The following is a 22,303-nucleotide window of genomic DNA, read 5'->3' on the forward strand; positions in this document are numbered from 1 at the left end:
TAATTAAGTTATTATGAATACATGTGTGCATTGATTAGCTCTTGACTCTAACACAAACCAGGTAATATATATAACGGAATCGGTTTTCATATTTCATTAACCTTATAAATATGCACATGCAACCATCTAACACGCTTGGGAGTCTCATGTATAGATACATTAACCGGATTAAGCAAAAAAAGAAAAAAATAAATCAAATTAAAATGAATGCATAGATACGAGTATGTAAACAATAGATATTTTGCATAAATTAATTAAATTATTTTATATTTTGCGTAAATGTCGTAATTTATGCAAGTGTCAATAATGCAACGAAAATAATATAAAGTTAATTTTATACACTCAAAAAAATAATGGTACACAATATTAATATTTGATTTTTGGCGAAAAATAATTCTAAATAATGAATTAAATTATTTGAAGAATAGTGAATAATAAATTTAAATAATTTTTAAGAATTTGTTGCCTAAAGAGTTAAAAAGTTACCTCCTAAAAGTTAAAAGAATTTTAAAAATATATAATATTTAGGAAAATTATTTAAACTGATGCAACCCTACCACCTTCTCGGGGATTGCCACCTTGACGTGGTGAGGAGGCTCAGTAGTTACGATGAATCTTCGAGCGATGCCGGCAGTTGCTTGCTACTGGTAGGGCCTCCCTTGCCGGTAAGGTCGAATGAGGAGTAATGAAGCTAAGCGCATTCCACAACGTAGCGTCGGTACTCATATTGAGCGGCTGCAAAAGGCGTCTGTTCTCCAGGTTAGGTGCGGCCTATTTAAAAGTGACCTGTCACTACGTGCAAAGCTTACAGAACTGACATTGCGCTTGTAACCCATCGTCAAGGCTTTGCTCCCTTTTACTTTTCTGGATAAAACATGAGTCAAAATCCGATGATAATATAGTCTCCAAGTGGTGCTCGTACTGATACGGCGAATCCACCTGCTTCGGCAGCACGCAATGTTCGCCTGGGAACGTACTGGATTGATTGATAGATTGAACCCTACCACGGAAAGTTGGGGGTCGGGATCTGTGACAGGTAACTCGAAAGTCTCCATTTATACAGATAGTTCAAAGCTGAAAAGTGAAATAGGACAAAGTTCCTACGCATGACATATACAGATAAGGCAATCATACCACAAATTCTTTCAAGCCAAGATATATACAATCCAATATATACGAATATCTTTATCTTCGCAAACAATCAGACAGCCATTAGAACAATTTAATCTAGGACGATGATATAGCTAATCATACCGATCATACTCAAATCCACTTAAGTAAAGCCAAAACCTCGTTATATACCCCAATGTGAGAACTGTTTAAGAACATAGATGAATTCAACATAGCTAAGACAATCGATTTATAGACGAGTTGTGATATCTATAAGTGAAGCGCATAGTTTCAGCAAATCTGCAGTTGATGTAGTACTAACGATACACTAATCTATTACATCGGTATTTTAACGGTAGCATATTCCGACAAGAGGACTGAGCACGAAGATATAGAATGCATTATTCCCTTTTTATATTATTCTCTAAGACTACAGATAAAGTGCCTTCCGTGTACTAATAAGTTATTTTACCAAAGACGTTATTAACTATTTCAACTGATTTATATGGTATATATTATATATATTATACTCTTTTGAATTTTACTCTAATCAGAGATAGAAGGAGTTCTAAATACTGAAAAATATTTTGAGTGCTAACAATAATAAACTAGAATTAACTTTTTTTTAAGAAAGGATGTAAAGCTTCTTCAGTTACCAAATCAAACCTTATACTTAACTAACCAAATTCTACATAGAAATGATAGGATTATTTCAGTAGATGCATTTAAATAATATGGATATACATTAAATCAATGTAGATATTATACAATATGAAGATTGTATAATATTAATAAAATTAAGTAATTAAAATATTTCTTTATTTATTGAAACATAATTTTATTTTTTATTGCGAATATAAGATAAAATAAATTAAACTGTCCAATTTAGAAGCAATTCACTTTAGTGGATAGTAGACAAGTACTTCATTTTCATTTGTAAACTTTTGAAGACAATATTTTTTTATATTCTATATTCTTTTGAGTGTAAATTAATTACAAGTTTAAGTGATCTTATTTAAACAAATTGGCAATCAAATCTATTTACATCTACAAGCATTTCACACATACAAAGCTGGAATTAACTTGAACCCACAGTTTAAAAAACATAATTAAGAATAATTAGAAGTCATACTGAATCCGAAACCAGGTACTTATATGGTACGAGTGATAGTCTCTATCGAAAGAAACGTGCTGGCATCTAATCCTTTCACTTTTAAATAACATCATGTATTTACGTACATGTATAAAACACATGCAGGTATACATACCCGCACGGAAGGGGTGCAGAAGAACAAATGCATTAAAACCACAAACTTGATTGTGACCGCAACTCAATTTCAATACTTTTTTCTATTGAAAAATAAACAAAAACTTCTAGCAAAAATCATTAGATATAATATTTAAATAATTAAATCCGTTCATTTCAACAATTTATTTAAATTCAAATTATTAGTTTGCCATTCAGCAAATTAAGATTAATTTAAGTAAACGCAATTACCGTTGAATTACTTGCAAATATTTAAATTTTTTATGAAAATTAATGGTTTTACGGCGGATTTTGTGAGCGCAATTTAATTTCAATCAATGTGAACCTTAACCCTGAACGGCTTCAATTGAGAGATCAAAAAGAAACGCACGTTGTTGCTTATCTACGATCGTAAATTTTGACAAACAGTAAACAATTTTAATAGATTTAACAGAAAAAAGAAACTAGTTTTGAATGAAAAAAAATTGAGATAAAAATAAGTTCACTGACCTAACAAATACATTATGTTTAAGGAGACGAAATAAAATTTTTATATGAATTTTTATTTCATAAAGATTATTGGAGCGTACAAAAGCAAAATAGTCTGGATGTTATTAACTAATATTAAATAGAAACCGACTGCAGGTAGAGATCTAATCAATATCTATTTAATCATCTTCTCGAGCATACCAGTATTTAAATTTTTTCCTTTGAATTATATTATTTTTTTTATAACGGATCCGCATATTGAATAATAGGATTTAGGTTATCTACTTAATGCCTTTCAGTATATCATCTAGTTTCATTAAGATCTCATATAAGTTTCAACCAACCGTTCAATCAACCGCGCCCTATTCAGTAATTGCTCAGAGAAAAAAATCTTAAAAATACTCCAACTGTTCAATTTTCTCTTTCGTCCGAACACCTTTTATAGGACTCCATACTATTGCATACTGTAAGTACATCAACAATACTTCTTGTTGTAGGAGACTGGAGGGAGGAAACTTTATATAGAAGACTGTTTGTTATTTGTGTCATATAATCGGTCAGAGATACTTGGTATTATTCCTTCTTCAATAACATTATTGAACACTTTTAATTATTACAACCTTTTATAAGTAAAGCAGTAAATTATTTGCTGAATCTTACTGCATTCTAAATATTTTTTATTGATTTAGATATATTATATATGGGATAATTAAGTAATATAAAAAAAATTAATCTTATTGTCACATTCTGTACAAGTTTCTAGCTACCCACTTGTAATATGAGAAATGAGATACATGTGTAGAATCTCTTAATCGGAAAGGACTTCTTCCAGAACTTCTTGGCACTAATATTATAACCTTTTTTAAACTGCAAAAATTCCTTTTTATTTTTCATCAGGTAACTGTGATACAAAATATATGTTTAAGTTATAGACTTGTATTCCATTGAGAACCTTAGCCCTTACTTTATTAATGTAGGTACCATATCATTTTATTATAATGTTACTAAGTATTTTGTACTTACTTTTTAGTGAAGCAGTAGTTCAAACCGTTTCTGAGAAAAATTAATAGATTATCTACTGTCATCGAAAAATATATATATTTTAAGTACTTTTGTAAATAAAAAAACTGCAACTCAAATTAAAATGAGAATAAGTATAGAAATAATAAAAATTTATTAACAGTTTTTTAATTAGTTTGTTAAAGTTTTTAATTATTTATTTTGGCCATCTGGCTTTTAACTAATTTAATATTCAAACAACTTCTTAAATGGTTTACCATATTTATTATTATAAATTACGTACTCATAACAGGGTATCTATTAGTCCTAAGTACCATAAATTATATTTGCAAGTAAAATTACTTCGATTTGCTTGCTATTCAAAATATCTACCTTCATATCGTGAGAACATTTCAAATTAATAACCTAGCCGATATATGCAAATGTTTTGTAATATTTGTAAAAATGTATAAATAAAATTTAATTAGTGATTAAATTAAATAAACTAAGACTAATTATAAAAATTATATTCTTGTAATGAAAACGTTAACGGAATAATAATTTACTGTTTTACTTATGGAGAGGTTTCGAACAGTAGTGAATTGCAACAACAAAATCTTTTATTTATTTACAATTAATTGAATTTTTGGTTGACCGTACAATTGTTTCAGGTATTGTCAAATATTATTGCATTATGTTTGATTAATATTATTTTTATGAAATTGATAAAATTATTAAATATTTAATATTACGTGAATATTTACTGTAAAGAATTTTTACAAAGTTCTGGCACTGGTAATCTTGCAATGGGTGTAATATAATTAAACTTTAAGAAATATATCTTGTTAGTCATTTCTTTTTTAGCAAAGTCATATTCGATACCATTTCCCTTTATATCGCTGTGCCCTAGTAGTCATGAAATATATATGTCATATATGTCGACTTTTAATTTAAAGTCATAGAGTTAAACGCCTTGATAGCTGTTTGACTGTCAATTTAACACACAGAATAAAGATACCACATGACAGAACCTGCTGTTTGGAATGAACGAGATATAATATTAAAGTGCAACCTTCAAAAGCGATTATTAAGTAATATTACCACATAAATTGTAGCATGTCAATGAAAAAAAAAAATAGCGAAAGAACTATAAATAGAGATACACTCAATAGTTATTATTACTATTTAGTTAGCATTTATTAAATATATAATAAATTAATTAATTAATATAATTTTAATTTATACGGAGAAGGTTTTTCGACCTTTTGGTCAGAGAATGATAATGATAACTGTGATAAACATATGGAATTACTCGTCTATCCAGCATATTTCTCAAACTTAGGTCTTTATACAAATATTAACTGTGCTTATGCTTTATTTATAAGCGTGGAATATATTTGCACTGGGTCTAATATACTCGTAATCTAATCTTTCTAAAATTAGAAACCTATAAGAAAATTTTTCTGCTTCTGCTATTGAATAGTGATGATATATTCGAAAAGAATGGAAATAATATAATTAATGTTTTATAGTATAGGTATAAAACATTTATATATATATGTAAAGAATAGAATTAAGTTCACTATTTTATTAATAAGAATAAATAATTATATCAAAAGAAAGAAACAATACGAGAACACAATTGCTCCTACAACGACCGGACTCGACAACTTTACAACCGCTCTTCTCAACATCATCAACTTAACTAACTTTCTGCTATCGCCAGGGTTGCCATACGAGTCCTTCTTACATATATATATTTTAGTATACATATAAAGACATGCATTTTTATACATATACACATACATATACGTACATTGTAAGAACATATCGATCAAAGCTAAAAGCAATATATATTTTTGTTTTTTTCAGATCAAAAATTTTCTATCCATCATTTTCTATCCAAGTACATGTAGTACTTAATTATTTTATGAAGTAGGTATATTATACAGCCTTATTCCTTTATTTTTCAAAGTATCTCTAAGATGATTTTAATGATATCAACTTTGTAGAGATGTTATTTTTCATTCAAATAGTGGACTATCATTGCAAATAACATTTACATTTAACATTGTGCCCTAATAATTCTCTAACAATTTTTTTTAGGTAATCTAATTTTAAAAAAAAATTATTTCTTAAGACCTGTATTGCTTTAAGATAAAATTTAAAACACTTCCAATCCAAATATTCAAATATAAATTTTATTTAAAGTCTAAAGTTGAAATTGAAACGTTTGATCTAACAGAAATGAAACCACAAACTTCCTTGAACTTGAACTTGCATCTAAAAGTTAGTAACCACAAGTGAATTCAATATACCGACAATAATTGAAAAACTTCGGAAATTGTAGTTTATGAATTTGATCAGATATGCTATTATTTGTGGTAAATACTTTATAGTCGAAATGACGAAAAATTCATTATAATTAATACACATGTTCTGTTATATACTCGTAGTATGCGGATTTGCTTAGAACGCCAAGAGTTTTAATTGAACCTGACATATTTTGCTTGAAGATAAATATATTTACTTAAATATGAATAAATAAGAACATAGCTACTTATTTCACACATAATTAATTTTAACTGATATAGCACTTAAGAATATCTACACTAGTAAAACTAATTGGTAAGTAGCCAATTATTGGGTATAGTATCAGGTTATAAAAATTGTTTATATTTAATTGTTAATTGTTAATTGTTATAAAAAAGTACAAGATAATTAAAGCCTTATGCAATTTTTAGCATAACTTCTTTAATATAATAATATTATATTAATTTATTCAACATATTTATTAATTTTATTCAAACTTTTTTATTCATTTATGTATAAAACATGTTTTAAACAATGTTATGCGGAGTTCCTAATTATAACAAACAGCTTTTTACCATAGAATGTACACTCCCATCTTAACAATGATGACAATATCTACAACCAAACTCAAGTCATAGATACAAAATGAGAATCATATTTCAGCATTGCTCGTTGAGAAACTTGTCCCCGGAAAGGTTTGCAAATGCACTGTCAAGCACCGAAGCGTATGAGCAACATTTCCACTGCAATTGCACATAAAAGAAATTAAAAAAAAGTGCGAAAAAATCACTTTTAATTGAAGTAAATGATCAGTAATTTCAGTATAAAAGGCCAGGCATAATTGTCGACAACATCAAAACATATCAAACGCTTAATCGAAGCTTGACTTAAACATAAAATAACTTTAAGTAGAGGCTTATAATAATGTTCAAACTCGTAAGTTATTAAGATAAGCTTAATATAAAAAATACTAATTTTATTTAATTTCCTTTATTCTCTACAGATTGTATTATGTGCTTTGCTCAGCATTGCTGCTGCTCGTCCAGGTCTATTGGCTCCAAGTGCCATATTAGCTCCAGCTCCTGCTTTGGTTGCAGCACCACTTCTGCATAGCATTCCAGCTGCTATTTCACATCAAAGCCATGTTCAACTTCATGCTCGCCCCTTGATCACCTCAGTTGTTGCTCCTGCCTTACCACTTTTGCATGCTGCTCCTTTAGCTACGCATGCGATTGCTGCACCAATTGCTCTTGGTCACGGTCATGGCTGGTAAACTTAAGTATCTCACATCTATTAGTCCTTGTGTTCTAATTTAGAATGCAGACATCTCATTTTGTTATATCCCACTGCCAATCAGATGCTCTATTTAAAATGGAAAGTTTGTTCATTATTTCATATTTTTGCGTTTGGTCTGTAAATAGAAATTCAAATTAAATAATTAAAGCATATTTTTTTAAAATAAAAATCAATCCTTTTTTATTATTTTAATCCGTGTAAGGTGTAAGGATATTTGAGTAATGATCCAAATTATGAATTAAAGCATTTGAGGAGCAAGGATTAAACTGAAATAAGAATTTAATCGATTTTCGCATTTATTTTCAAAACTACAAAATAGATAACTCTGTACATATGAAAGTCAAAGAGACTTTTTATAGTTTAAGGAAAAATAAAATTGTTTAGATTATATCAAGTAAACTAAGAAAAATTCCATATACTCAAATGAAGCGATATATATTATTTATATATAAAACAAAAAGAGTGATTTTATATTATAGTGATATAGAAAATAGTGTTCTTTAAATAGTCAAAGAAAAATTTAGTTTTTAATTAATAAATGAATCAAGTAATCAATTACTTTCATATATTTTTATAAATTAATCAGTCAACCTAATTCAGCAATATTTTAATAATTTTTTTTATAAAATAATAAATATTTATCAATAAATGATTAAATTTCTGCTACTTACTTTAATAATTTGAGTGAGTACAAACATAAATATCACTCAATGCTACACACTCGTCATATTAAAAAAAGTGCCTAAATATATGCTAAAGTTAATTTTTAACGTTTACGTATTTAATATATTAATATAAATAAGTATATATATGTTACACATATATAAAAATTTACAAATTTATGTAAATATTTTCTTGAAGAAGTTAGTTTTAAAATAAAACTAAAATCCTCTATCCCTAATCAAAACAAAGTAAATAAATAAAAGTCAAGAATTCATTTTGAATTCAAAATCTTAGACATTTATGTTATCAGAGCGCCACCTGCTAATCAATAGTAAAACTAAAACTTCAACGCTATTTGAATATCTCTTCTTTCATTAAAACATATCCGAGATTACATTTCACTTTGTTGTTATATTCATTGTTGACAAGCCATTTGAAGTTCAGGTTTTAAGACACTTTTTGCAATGAAAAACGCTAATCAACAAAGAAGGAGTGATTAAATTATTTTTTAAAAAAATAAATAATATCAATGGAAATTCAAAACGTAATAGTAAATCAGTTAAGTGAATTTGATCCTTTAAAAGGAATGGACTCTAAGTGAAGTAATTGGTTAAATCGGCGTCAAGGCTTAAAAAGGATCCAAACGAAGGACGTCAAGAAACTAAATCAATACTACAAATGGTCGCAAAAATGCAAAAAAGGGTTTTGAAACACCAACTACCGACCGAAAAGTCGACAATGAATGTCGCTAACATTGGAATAAAACCATATTCGAATACATTTCTATCAGGACTAACTTGAGAGTTATATAAAGTATAAAAAAGGTACTATGCTTCGTTTCGTCGCTTGTTATAAAATTTAGGTTTACCGCAATAATCATGAATCAAATGAAAGAGTGATAGATAGTATACACCTGACTTCTCGGCTTTGCCTACAGCTAGTAAATAATAGTCAACTAATTTGATTCAATTGAAATTTTAATAATTTTAATAATAATTAAAATCGTTTTGCAATATTTTATAAGATTATTTTCAAAACTGGGAGACTTGAGACATTCAAAGAAATACACAGATCGACATATAACTAGGAGAAAATAATTAAACGGTTTTGCGGTGACAAGTTGGATAAGAATCCGATAAAAAAATAATTAAGCATAATACAAAATATATGATTTACATAGCAACAGTTAAGATTGGTGCTACAAGGACTACATAAAGAGAGAAAAAGCCTTTACTGTAAAATGACCCATTAATAAATTAAAACCTATAATGAACCAAAACCAGTAAAGTAATATGCAACAACCTTAGATATAAAACATTTTGAAATATCCCAATCATTGCTTAAAACCTATTCCGATACCACTATTTCCTTCCAGACGCCGAACCAGTGTTTGTTATAAACATAAAATAACAACACTCCTGTACTTCTCTAAGAAATACAGAAACGATCAAATTACCGCTTAATGCATAATTTACAAATTATTGTAATAGACCTCAGCTCCCCTCCACTCACTATGTATTCCTACCATATATTTGTTCCCACGTTTTCGAGCTTCAAGAATTTAAACATAATAAATATTGAACTTATGAATATGTTATCTTCTTTCCATTCATTTCTGAAGTAGAATGTATTATGTCACTATTTGGATTTGTAACTGAAATCCTTCTTCTCACTTCAGAGATAGTTTTAATATCCCATTCTACAGTTTTCGATGATTTAAAACTCATACAGAGAAAAATGCTGAACATTCTAATTAAGTTAGTTAATTAGTTCAAGCATTGAAAATATCCTGATTACAATTGGATTTGTTTGTAAATATTTTTGTTTCAATAAAATACTATTTATTAAAAATAATTTAAATACAAAAATGCAGAAAAACACACAAAATCTTTTCTAATATCAATGTTTTTCCCTCGTCGAAATATGAACTTTGGAAGCGGGATTTACAAAAGGGAAATTGCTGAGTTGACTAGAGGTTAAAGTAAAGCGTCGGAATCAATTCTTGTCTTGTCCATTTTTCTTTTCATATAATATTATCTTAAAGCTACAATTTCTTTATCGTTGAGATTAAATATTCTTTCTTCTAGATGTCAGTCCTAACACTTTGATTACAATTATTTGCAATCTGTTATCCAACTATAATCAGCAGTTGAGATTATTTTAACTTTTATGCACAGACTTTAGAACTTTTAAATAAATACATTCTGATTAATTGAAAAATTGTTAGCCATTTTATTAAATTCTATCACATAAATTATCTAATTAAAGTTTTGCTTTCATTTTACATTTAATGATGAAGGGAAAGAGCAAGAGGAGCAGCGTGAACGGCATGAACAACTGGAGCAGCATGTACGGCATGTACAACTGGAGCAGCATGAACTGAGTGTACTACTGGAGCAGCATGAACGGAGTGTACTACTGGAGCAGCATGAACGGAGTGTACAACTGGGGCAGCATGAACGGCATGTACAACTGGAGCAGCATGAACAGTAGTCTTTACGATGGGAGCAAGAACGGGTTCAACAATGGTTTTGCTGTGTACTTGAGTGATGCTTTGATGAGAAACAGCAGATGGTGCACTGTGGACGACAGCACCTACTTTGGCCAAAACAGGCTCATGTACAACATGGTGAGTCTCAATTAATCCAGCGCTGGCAGCAGCAAAGCAAACGGTGGCAATAATGGCAACCTGAGAACAAAATAGTTTATAAAAATACGTCCTGAACACAGAATAATCCTTTGAACTTACGAATTTGAACATTTTGATTAAATTTATTTTATTTAATTGTTGTTTATGGTAGAAACTTCAGTTGATTTCTGTTGCTTGACGATTGTTGGCTTAACCTTTTTATACAAAACTCAAGCTAAACTTGAAGCTGGAGCTTAGCAGACCCGCGCAGACTACCTTGAGTCTTGAATCAGCTGTAGCAAGTTTTTTCTTCTCATTTATTTGTTATTCGAGTGCGTATGTGTCTGCAGGTAAGCATTTTATCAGCACAAAACAGTGTTATCAGCCGTTTTCAACTACTTTAGATATGCAACTTCAATTGTTTCGCTCAAGTAGACAAGATAATTTCTTGTCTGAAGTTAAGTGCTACGAAGGTCAAGACATTAAACTCCGTCACTACTTGTCATGTGGTTTCATACTCTTTTCCGCAATTTATTGGTAAGCCACGCTTTGTGTTTCTCTTCGCACTTCGAGTGTTAAGTAACGATTTTGGTTTGCGTGTTTACCGCCCTATTAAGCGCAGCGTTAAACAAGTTCCAATCTGCAAGCAAGTGCTTTTGTGAAAGAATTCATATTTTCTCTTAAGCATTTACTTAAAGTATATAAACTGCCTACGAACTAACATTCTACAACAAATCTTATTTGTGCTTTCAAACCGACGAAACATAAAAACAAAAATTTTAAAAATGTATAAAATCGTAAGTACAGAATAAATTTTATTAGTTAATTTAATAAAAATTATTTAATAAAATTAATAAAATTATTTAAAATTTTTTATATTTAACAGTTTGCTATTGTTGCTATCGTGTGCTTTGCCACTGTCAGCGCAGGACTTATCGAAACTCATCATGTTGTGCATCAACCCGTTTTAGCTAAAGTAGGTGCTGTCGTCCACAGTGCACCATCAGCAGTCTCACACCAAAGCTTAACTCAAGTGCACGGCAAAACCATTGTCCAGCCTGTACTTACACCTGTAGTCAAGACTGTCGTCCATGCTGCTCCAGTTGTCCACACTGTTCCAGTTGTTAAGACTATTGCTGCTCCAGTTGTTCACACCGTTCATGCTGCTCCTGTAGTGCATGCAGTTCACGCTGCTCCAGTTGTTCACTCAGTTCCTGTATTACACTCTGCTCCTTTAGTTAAACATGTTGTTGCTGCTCCAGTTGCCTACGGAATCCATCATTAAGACTGTCCCTATGGAATAATCTTTTTAGTTTTATTGTGATAAAAGTAATAATAAAATCCAACTATAAGACAAACTTAAATCATTTCAATTAATATTATTTATTTATATTCAGAAAGGAGAAACAAATTTTAGACATAAAACAAAATATATATCTGTTATCAAGTTGAAGAAAAGCACAATTAGGAGCCTAACAATATTAGTAGTATTAGCAGAAATATTAAAAAAATTCCTTAAAACTAAAAAATGTTGCCAATACCTATGTATGTTAAAGAATTTGCGTGCTTACCATCCTTGTGGATGAAGTAAAGTATTCCTATGGAACTTAAACAGTCAAAATACATGTTTAATATTATAATTAAGTATGACTTAAATATTAAAACAAGGAGGAAGTTTTTAGCAGTTTATCTCAATCATCATCACTTCCAACGCTCCTAATGAAATAGGACGGTCAGAGTAAACAAAATGTCATCACTAGCTACTCGCACATAAGTATAAACTTCAATTTATGATTTTAGTAACTATCTAGATTTAATCTGGTATATAAAGAGAATGCTAAACCCAGAGCTTATAACTTCATTAGCATAAAATATCTACAGTGGTAATTGTGCTTATACACTATCCTGTTATATTCTATTCTACCATATTTAGTGGATCGAAATCTCATAACTGTATTTCGAAATAAACTACCTGAAGAAGATATGAGTTTATATTTGTCTCATTGTGACGGTGTTACCAAACGACTTAAGACTTTCAATATGTATATATCACAAAAGAGTTAAGTTAAGTTTAAAAGAAACCTGTAAGTGCAAACACACTCGGAGAAGTGATGCCCATTCTGATGTTCTAAAACTTGTCAAGAGGAGGGAACTCATACTAACGATTGTTTGTAAAATAACTCTTCATGTTATACAAATTAAATCATTTGGTTTACCAGATGAAATTAAGAATATCCGATAAGTCCATTTTCTTTCTCTTCTAAGTCATTTTTCCTTTGCAGCGAAAAATATGAACCCCAGACACTAGAGCCATGTCCTTTGTAGTATTGATTTGATATTGAAGACGCTTGATAGATTTCATATATACTTATTTAGTTACAGGAATGATGTAAGAATTTTTCTTTTAACTTTCAACTCTTTGTGTGCCTATTTGTTTATTTATTTTTGGACTTACAGATTTTATGCTGAGGCCTGAAATTGCTTAAGGAAATTATATGTATGTATAATCACGTAGTATATTATTATTTATCACATTTAATTACAATCATTTAGAAAAAGTTTTTTCCTTTTGAATACAATTTATTTGTTAATCAACTCATATCAGAAGGATTGCTTCGGAAATAGTTATAAAAATTTTGTTTAAATTTAAATAGCTTCCACAGGCCAACGCTTCGCAGCTATGCAGCAGAGAATATCTATATTAATACAATTGAAGCACGTATATGTATGTATTCAGACCGTCAGACTTCTTTAATATCTTACAAAACACTTTCAATTTACTCAAAGTTGATCTTGAAAAGTTAGGGTGGCACTCTATGACTATAAACGTGATACCAGATCACACGAAAAATGAGGGTAATAATAGATGAACAGAAGAAGAGGTTTATGATACCTGACAAGTAACACTCAGCTAAAATTAAACCCACAAGACTTTCTAGATAGCAGTAACCTGCTAGGTCCAGGTTTTATAACCTGGATTTATAAAAATAAGTCAAGTCAATTTACAATAACATATAAATTGATTTGATGACATTCTGATTAAATTTTGAGCAACAAAAGTTATTTTAAACAATTACCTTAAACATTAAATGGATCGACTTTTGTTTAAATTTAAATTCCCGCCTTTAATATGAACTAGTTCGATTAGTGAGTTTTTGAAAATTCTTTATGAAGATATTTAAAGCTTGACAAATATTCTCAATTTTTTCATATTTTTTTTTCTAAGTGATAATCTTATATCAAATATCATTCTTAAAGTAATTAAATATACTTAGCATATGTGCCTAATCATTTATAATTATTTCTGTTATAAAATTTTAAATATCTATTTTTGAAACTTGTTTTGCGAACACAATTTATATCTTATCGAGTACCTTAAATAACAAGAGTTCACTCACTTCTATCTCTTCTATCTATCTATTTTCATTCAGTTTAAAATTGATGACCATATCTTCTCTTCCTATGTGATAAATCAATCAATCATTTAAGTTTAACTTCACTTTTTACGAGTATCGCACTTTTAATTAATTAGCACAAAGCCAACAGTTTAAACAGCATCAATTTCTATGCATATATTTTCTAATTATTAAAATTTAATTTATATTTTTGAATCAATTTTTATTTTTAATATTATAACAAAGATCACAGTAATAGCAATTTTTTATTAACTCAAGCTATTTTATCAAGCCCTTAGTGAACGTATGCAACTGGTGCAGCATAAGTTTGCACTAATGGTGTTGCTAAGGCAGATGCAGCAGCAATGCTCTTCAACAATGGTGCACCATGATAAGAGATTTCACTTGGTGACAAAATAGCAGCGGTAGCAACTGGCAGCGATGCAACTACTGGGGCAGGAGCGGCAGCAATTGTTCTCACTTCAGCGACGGCAGGTGCAACAATATCGCTGACAACATGTGTCTGACCATGTACAACTGTTTGACTTTGATGGGACACAGCACTTGGTACACTGTGAACAACTTCGCCCACTTTAGCGACTACAGCTTCAGTTTCGACGATAGCTGAGTCAGCAACGAAACCAGGACGTGCTGAGGCACATGCGATAAGTGCAAAGGACAAAATCAACTAAAAAAAATTAAAAAAAAATTTAGAAAATATTTTATATTGTAATTTTAATATTAATATTAAAAAGTTTTTGATGTTTTATTTTTTATATCTAGTTTTTTATATATTTTTAATACTTTTTTATATTATTAATATTTAATTACAAAAAACTTATTTTAATAAAAAGTAATCCCATTTTATTTTTTTTATTTTTATTATTTTATTATTTTTATATTAATAAAAAATAATCTCTTAAAACATATTTTATTTTTATTTTTTTTTTAATAATATTAACTATTCAAAAAACTATTTTAAATTTTTTTAGAGAAGTATTATTTAATGTATGACTATTACAGTTTATAATATTAAATGTATTTAATTATATTTTTATTTCATAATTTATGAATTTGTGTTTTAAATTATTGTATTTTTTATTTACCTATTTTTCGTGTGAGTAATTTTTAAAAACTACTTTAATTTTTAGTATTGATTACTTTATAACAATCCAAAACTAAATTTAATTTAAATTTAATTTTATTTTTTACAATGACGTTGAATTATTAATTAAAAACATAAGTCAAATACACTTTATTACGTATTAGTCAACTTTATTTTATTAAATAAATATTTAATATATATTTTACTATATTTAATTATCTTAAATCTCATTGCTTTTTAAATTATTTTATCTTACAGTATATTATTATACTATATATTATAGTTTATATTATTATGTTGAAGCTATTTGAGCCAGTACATTTAAGCACTTCTACTCTTTCTTAACTCGAGGTATTTTTAACCCCTCTTTACGCCTTGACTGAATTATTGTTTATCACTTCATCAGACTAAGCAATAATTGACCTCAGATCTGCATACCTCCCCGAGGAGGTATATACAGCTGAAATATTCTTTGTGCGTAATATACCTATATTATATACAATACTTCATTTTTATTTTTGAAGTTGATATTGATTATTAATCAATTTTATTTTATTAAATAAATACTTAATATTAATTTTACTATTTTTAAGTATATTTACTTTTATGCATTTTAAATTATTTTATTTTATAATATATTATTTAAAATAACTGAAACAGTCTCTATACATAATATGTATTATATATTGTATATCACATTTTTATTTTTAAGGTCACATTGACTATTAATCAACTTTATTTTATTAAATAAATATTTAGTATTTATTTTACTATTTTTAAGTATATTTAATTTTATTGCACTACAAGTTATATTAACTCATATTATATTATTTGACACATATATGAAACACTCTTCAGATATAATTTGATAGAAAATTTGGCGCGGTTGGAACACAATCCAAGTTCTACGTCCGTAAACTAATGCAATTTTTTGTTATTATTATTTTCGTTATTTTATATTATTTTGTTATATGACACTATAACTATTTGTGTTAAATAATTTTTTATATATAATATTGCACTTACCACTTTGTACATGTTTAGAGATATTGTGTATAGAAGTCTTAATTTGAATGTACACTTTGTAATTCCAATAAGAACTGATAATTTTAGTAGCTCCGCTCTGAGTTTTTATAGCTATATTCGTTCATATTACCAATATACTTACTTGAACATTAAGCAAGGCAATTTCATAATTAATTAACAATTAATTTAAACTTATAAAATAATTAAAGTTTATTTTTTTATTTTTCATTTCTGTACAGTCAAATTACTCGTTATATTTTATTTATTAAATTTTTGTTAATTTTGTCGCATTTAACATGCTTAAGAGTCTCCGTAGGCCTTCAATTAGTGTAAGAAGTGACTTGCAATATTTCCATTCAATCAATCGAAACTTGTTCCCAAATTTGCGAAGTCTTTTTTAAGCGGAAGCAATGAAACGGAAGCCAAGAATTGTTGAACGAATAAAAAAAAATAGAATACCGGAATTCATATATTAACTATTAATTATATTTCACTACACATTACATCTAAATTGCAATTGTAAACAAGTCCTTACAATGGTCAGTAAAGTCTTTAATATGTTACATACGTGAAAACGAATTAAATTGATCAACTAATTTGAATGGCTGGATTTGGCCTTATAGAAGATTTATGGATGTTCTATTTATAGCTATAGATAGCTATCTTATTAATAAATTATTTATAGCTTGCTTACAAAACTTCCTTTCAACTACAACTAACTGCTTAACATATTAGGTAAAGTCTAATCCAATTTCATTTCTGGAAATGCAAATTCTCAGTTATTTTGATAGAGTTCAATCGAAAATTATCCATTTATGCAAATTATTTGCTTTACTTCAAAACAAACTTCCTTATAGTTTCTACAAGTTAAGTACAAAAATTAAGAAAACTGATTTGATTTAATTAAATAGACGAACTTGCAAATATTCCGTAAGTAATATAAAGATACAGACAAACAAATAGACTGGTAGACAAAGGGACATTGCCAAATCAATTCATTTCATCACTGCGATTAAAAACATAATAAACTTATATGGACACCCTTATTTTCTCCTACACCACATTACAAAAATTATGGTTAACTTAATTTAACTATTACCACATATATAATAAATATGTATAAAGATACTCATAGGCACGGTTGCCATTTGAAAACTTTTTCCTGTACCAAAATTGGTTTAAAAAGGTACCATTTCTGGGAAAAAATTTTTTTGGACCTTTTTATTTTTTCGTTCTGTGTTTTTCATAGTGTTATAAATGAACAAAATATAAAATAGTGCAAAGTTGCCTTTATAAAAAAAATTAATTGGAAATATCCACAATAAAGTTGGGTCGTCAAAAATGTACCATTTTTTGAACATGAGTACCAAACGAAAAAAAAGTACCAATTTTGGTACTAAAGTACCATAAGTGGCAACCGTGGCTATAAGTATGTTCAAATACATAGGTTTCCATGTAAAATGTTTATTATAAATGAAATTTTATTAATAAGAAGCTTATATAATCAACTACAATTTATAGGACAACTAACTACACTATAAACGTCCCCGGTATATTCCATTTATGAAAATAAAATTGGTTTAATAAAAAACAACTGTTTATCAACCAATCATAAAGAACTATATTAAAATTTACAAATTAGATTATCTCTTCAATAATTTTATTGTAATTTCATTTTCAAGTAGTTGAGAATTGTTAATAAAATCCAACACTAAACGTTTATTGCAAATGAAATTTAAGCATTTGAAATATTAAGCAGCCAGCTAAACACTCTATAGGATGATGAGAACAATAAATTATGGATATTTGAGGCGTTTTTTTTATAACAGCAAAATAAAATGATTCCAAATAAAAAAAAAGATAATTATGGTGACTATTAACTAAAGTTCGTTAAAATTCAAATCATTATTAAAACTTAATGAGTTGTGATATACATTATTTTTAAATACATAATCATTTATATTTCAAGTACTTGAGAATTGTTAGTCACATTAAATGTAGCACCTATAATAGAACGTTGGTTTTTAGAATTCAGATTTAGTTTCAAATTGAATAATGAGGGTATTAATCAGAATAACAAAAATATAATATGTATGATCGTCACTACAAGATTGATACAAACTTAAATATGTTGAAACACAGTTTTTATAAAATAAAGAAAATATTTATATAAGGATTATATAATAACTATATAAAAATATTATTTTTTGCTATTTAAATTTTATGGTTTTAATAAAATCAATTGAAATTAATGAAAAGACAATTGGTACAGGTTGCAAATATATTTTTAACGGCGTTCCTATTTTCTAAATATTGTGTATATAGAATATGTAACGAAGTAGGGATTAAAATAGGTAAGAAGTAGTTAAGCCGTAGGTGAGAATCAAATACATAAATATTATTTAAAACATTGATCAAAAGCAAAATTTTGTAGAAGTAATTCCAATTCCAATCAAGAGGACCCCGCTACTTCATAATGTATTACTTTTACAAAGTGTCGCTAGTATTGTTGTTCTTCTGAGCCCATTCTTTTCATCTGAAACTATTAATAGCGATTGAATTAATTGAATAGAATTAATTTCTTCTAAACATGAAAATGCTAATTAATTGTAATTAATTTATTCTATTTAGTACGTGGAAAACTTTCATAACACAGCACACCTGTTGGTTAGTAACAATTTATTTTTATAAGTTTAAGTTGTCATTAACTTAAATTATGTAAGTATGCCCAGTGCATGAAACTTTTTAATATTCAATATAAATCACAATTTGTCTTCGACACTACAAATATAAGATATATATTAATATATACATCCAATATAAGAAAGCGCTTTGAAAGTATTCAACCAGTTTCAAACTTGTTTACGCACTGTTTATTGACTTCAAGAAGATATTTAATGGCAGTAACGAGGGAAATCAATAAAGTATCTTGCAAAAATAAATATGCTTTTAAAAAATCATGAATAATTTTAATATGGTGTAAAGAAGCACTATAGAATGCCAGATAACGGCCTGTTTTGACCATCTATTGCAGAAACAGTAGTGATGAATAGAAAACACTCTCTAAGATGAGAAGGTAAGGTGAGGTGTCTTGAATATGATAACGATGAATATGTACTAAGTGAAGAATCAAGGCACTTTCAGAAGAAAACGAATTATGAAGTTTTAAGTTATATTTAAACATATCAACAAACAACTTCTTTGTAAAATTATATTAACTAAAGTACTTACTTAGGTGACTACTACAGATGAGAGTCGTCTAAACTAGTGGAACCGCTAAACTTTTATGCACTTAACTATATCAATATCGCAGTATAGCGATATTTGATATACTCGTTACTAAACTAAACTACATGAAACATAATTTAATTTTCTTCTCGAATATTCTTAATTCCTTCTCAACACTGTTAGTTATTGTCCAAGTTTCTACACCATACAGCAGAATAATCATGTTAAAGGATTTATAGAGCCTGATTTTTGTTTGCCGGAGAGGGTTTTATTTCTTAATTAAATACTGAAGCCGAAAAAACATCTATTGGAAATAGGTACTTTATTTTGATGCTTTCGCAGGTTGCAACTAAAAGTCTTTCATTATTTCGAACTTATAATTGTCAACAGTGACATCGATCTAAAATTGCTCAGAAAATTTATTTTTTAAATATATTCATATATATACAAGTCCAATTTGCTTGGCTTGTTTTTTTAAATTGGTAAACGATATCAATATTCTCGGCATAGTCAAGCAGCATCACACCTTTATAAAATATTGTGCCAGTTTGATTTAATTCTGCTACTCGAATTATAGTTTCCAAGCATTATATTGAGAAAATCACACAATAAGGAGTCAACCTCTCTGAACCTCTTTTTATTATCCAACGGTTCGGTGGGGTTATTTTCATTTCTAACAGAATTAGTGTTTCAATTTGTTTTTCTTGAGTCTTGTCCAGGACTTGAAGCACTATTTTTCTGGTCTATGGTGAATTTGTCAGATCTGAAGCCATCTGAATGGCATGAGAGCAATGAAATAGCAGACTCCCTAGCAAAGAAGGATGCACGTACTCCTTTCATTGGTCCAGAGTCCTTCTGCGGGGTAAAAAAATAGCTTCACAAATAGGTTATTATGTGAACGGGAGAAACAATATCTACTTAAACACTGGAGAGTCCAAACAGGCATGCGACAGTCAAAAAGATTCATTGATCCTGATCACATCAAAGTTGATGCTATCCTTGGCCTTAGCAGAAACGATATTAAAATCTACACTGAACTTCTTACAGGACACTGTAGACTTAATTACCACATGAAGATTATAGGTGTGGTAGAAAGTGACTCCTGTCGACTCTGTCATGAGGACAAGGAAACATCAGAACATGTTCTATGCAACTACCCAGCGGTAGCGAGACGTAGACTCGATTACCTTGGAAGCGGGATATTAGTCCTAAGTCAAATAGGTGAAATTAAGCCCACAGCAATTACAAGATTTATGAATAGTCTAAAATTGTCCTAGTTGGGCCTTTAGACGCACAATAGATCTTTTAGGTCGGGGTGCTTTAATAGCCTATTACTTAAAAAAAAAAATGAATGGATTTTATTTTACTAACACAAAAAAGAATTAGAAGTGCAGAACTAATTTGATGATGTACTATAATTTTTTCTTTTTCTAACATCCTCTATTGGATATGAATAGTGCAATTTTAACTATTTGTTAATTTATCACTATTGCTGAATTGTACTTAATAGATATTAAGTAATACGTATACGGGTTTAATGTACTATAATGAGTTAAACTTTTTGAATTCATCATCAAATTTTATTTAAATATGTTAAACTGTAAATATTGATATTAATAAATTTAAATATTTGTACAAAAAATTAATTATACAAGTAAATCCCTTCAAAAATCTACAATTTCGAAATTAATCTTTCAAGATTAATTTTTGTTTATATGTGTATATCAAGAAAACTTAAAATCAATTAAATTGAAAAATTCTTTATAAAAAGCCATACTCAAATAAGCACTTAAGTCAAAATATCAATCAAAATACTTCAGTTTAATACTTAAACCTTTAATGCAAGTAGTCACATTCGCCCTTCGATGTAATCATATATACATACTCGCCAAAGTTAAATAATACTCGTAATATCTATATCATTGCATCATAGTCGGCGATGATTCATGGTCAATTCAACTTTGTAAAAACGGTAAAAAGCATCAACTCAACTCGAATTTATCACAACAAACAACTTAACCAACAAGAATGGAATCAGTCCCTATGTCAAGGTCACACTAAAGCACTTAACCCACAATTTTGACAACTCCACTTAAAGTGGTGACGGCGTCTGGTGACTGGCAGTAACTGCCGGTACGACCAGCCGCCAGCAATTACAACAACTTGGCATTTGCAGTACAAATTTACAAATTTACAAATTTAAATGGCAAAATTTTAAAATCATAAAAACGCTCGTAAATCTAAATTTGTTCCCCAACACTTGAGATTTCGTTGCATTTTTATTGTTTTTATCCGAGTTTATAGTGTTTTTCTTGCGCTGCTTACTTATTGCCCACACTGGCTTAAAGAGTCTGTCAGCATATGTTGTTGTGTTGGATGTAGGACGCAGCTTTGTTGTAAACATAATCATCTGACGAATTGGATTGTTTTCAACAGCATTCAATCAAGATACGAGCGCATCTGGCACATTAACGACCCTCGAAATGGAAACTTTAAGTGAAAAGGTGTGGAGTGAAGTGAACAATCCTAAAGTATATCAAATAAAGTGCAAAAATTAATGACATCGATTATTCGTAAGATAACTGATAACTGATTAAGTTCATAATAAAATAAATTTAAAACAAATTTGTCTGTAATTAATTAAGGGTTTTGGAGGTCGTTCTTGATGATGCGCGCCATGCAGTGATCAAAGCTACACTCACACTGATTAAATGTGTCACTTTTACTTAATTAGGTAAATAGTTTTATATAGAGTAATTAATCCGATTTTTTTTAAATACTTTGGAATATATACCAGATGCATA

General features: G+C 28.7%; 3 protein-coding genes across 4 annotated transcripts; 1 reads left to right on the forward strand and 2 right to left on the reverse strand.

The window, feature by feature from the left end:
* Positions 1 to 6,978: 6,978 nt before the first annotated feature.
* Positions 6,979 to 12,109, forward strand: LOC119672063 (neuropeptide-like 3). 2 transcript variants are annotated; one of them, XM_038083018.1, is made up of 3 exons: positions 6,979 to 7,093; positions 7,161 to 7,279; positions 11,685 to 12,109. In XM_038083018.1, exons 1-3 carry the CDS (start codon positions 7,082 to 7,084, stop codon positions 12,028 to 12,030), a joined length of 477 nt encoding a protein of 158 aa, XP_037938946.1. In that variant the 5' UTR covers positions 6,979 to 7,081; the 3' UTR covers positions 12,031 to 12,109. The 2 variants fall into 2 exon arrangements, with proteins under 2 accessions (XP_037938946.1, XP_037938945.1); XM_038083017.1 differs by lacking the exons at positions 6,979 to 7,093; positions 7,161 to 7,279 and adding an exon at positions 11,469 to 11,542 and having other exon boundaries at positions 11,632 to 12,109.
* Positions 10,336 to 10,970, reverse strand: LOC119672062 (pupal cuticle protein C1B-like). Its single transcript, XM_038083016.1, has 2 exons — positions 10,866 to 10,970; positions 10,336 to 10,805 (listed from the first exon to the last, which is right to left on the reverse strand). The coding sequence occupies exons 1-2, from the start codon at positions 10,875 to 10,877 to the stop codon at positions 10,404 to 10,406; spliced, it is 414 nt and encodes a 137-aa protein (XP_037938944.1). The 5' UTR covers positions 10,878 to 10,970; the 3' UTR covers positions 10,336 to 10,403.
* Positions 12,110 to 14,407: 2,298 nt separating the features above from the next.
* On the reverse strand, positions 14,408 to 16,326 carry LOC119672064 (cuticle protein 19.8-like). The gene is made up of 2 exons (XM_038083019.1): positions 16,272 to 16,326; positions 14,408 to 14,828 (listed from the first exon to the last, which is right to left on the reverse strand). Exons 1-2 carry the CDS (start codon positions 16,281 to 16,283, stop codon positions 14,436 to 14,438), a joined length of 405 nt encoding a protein of 134 aa, XP_037938947.1. The 5' UTR covers positions 16,284 to 16,326; the 3' UTR covers positions 14,408 to 14,435.
* Positions 16,327 to 22,303: the final 5,977 nt, after the last annotated feature.

Source organism: Teleopsis dalmanni, chromosome 1, assembly GCF_002237135.1.
Source record: "Teleopsis dalmanni isolate 2A chromosome 1, ASM223713v2, whole genome shotgun sequence".
In the NCBI taxonomy this organism is placed as follows: Eukaryota; Metazoa; Arthropoda; class Insecta; order Diptera; family Diopsidae; genus Teleopsis; species Teleopsis dalmanni.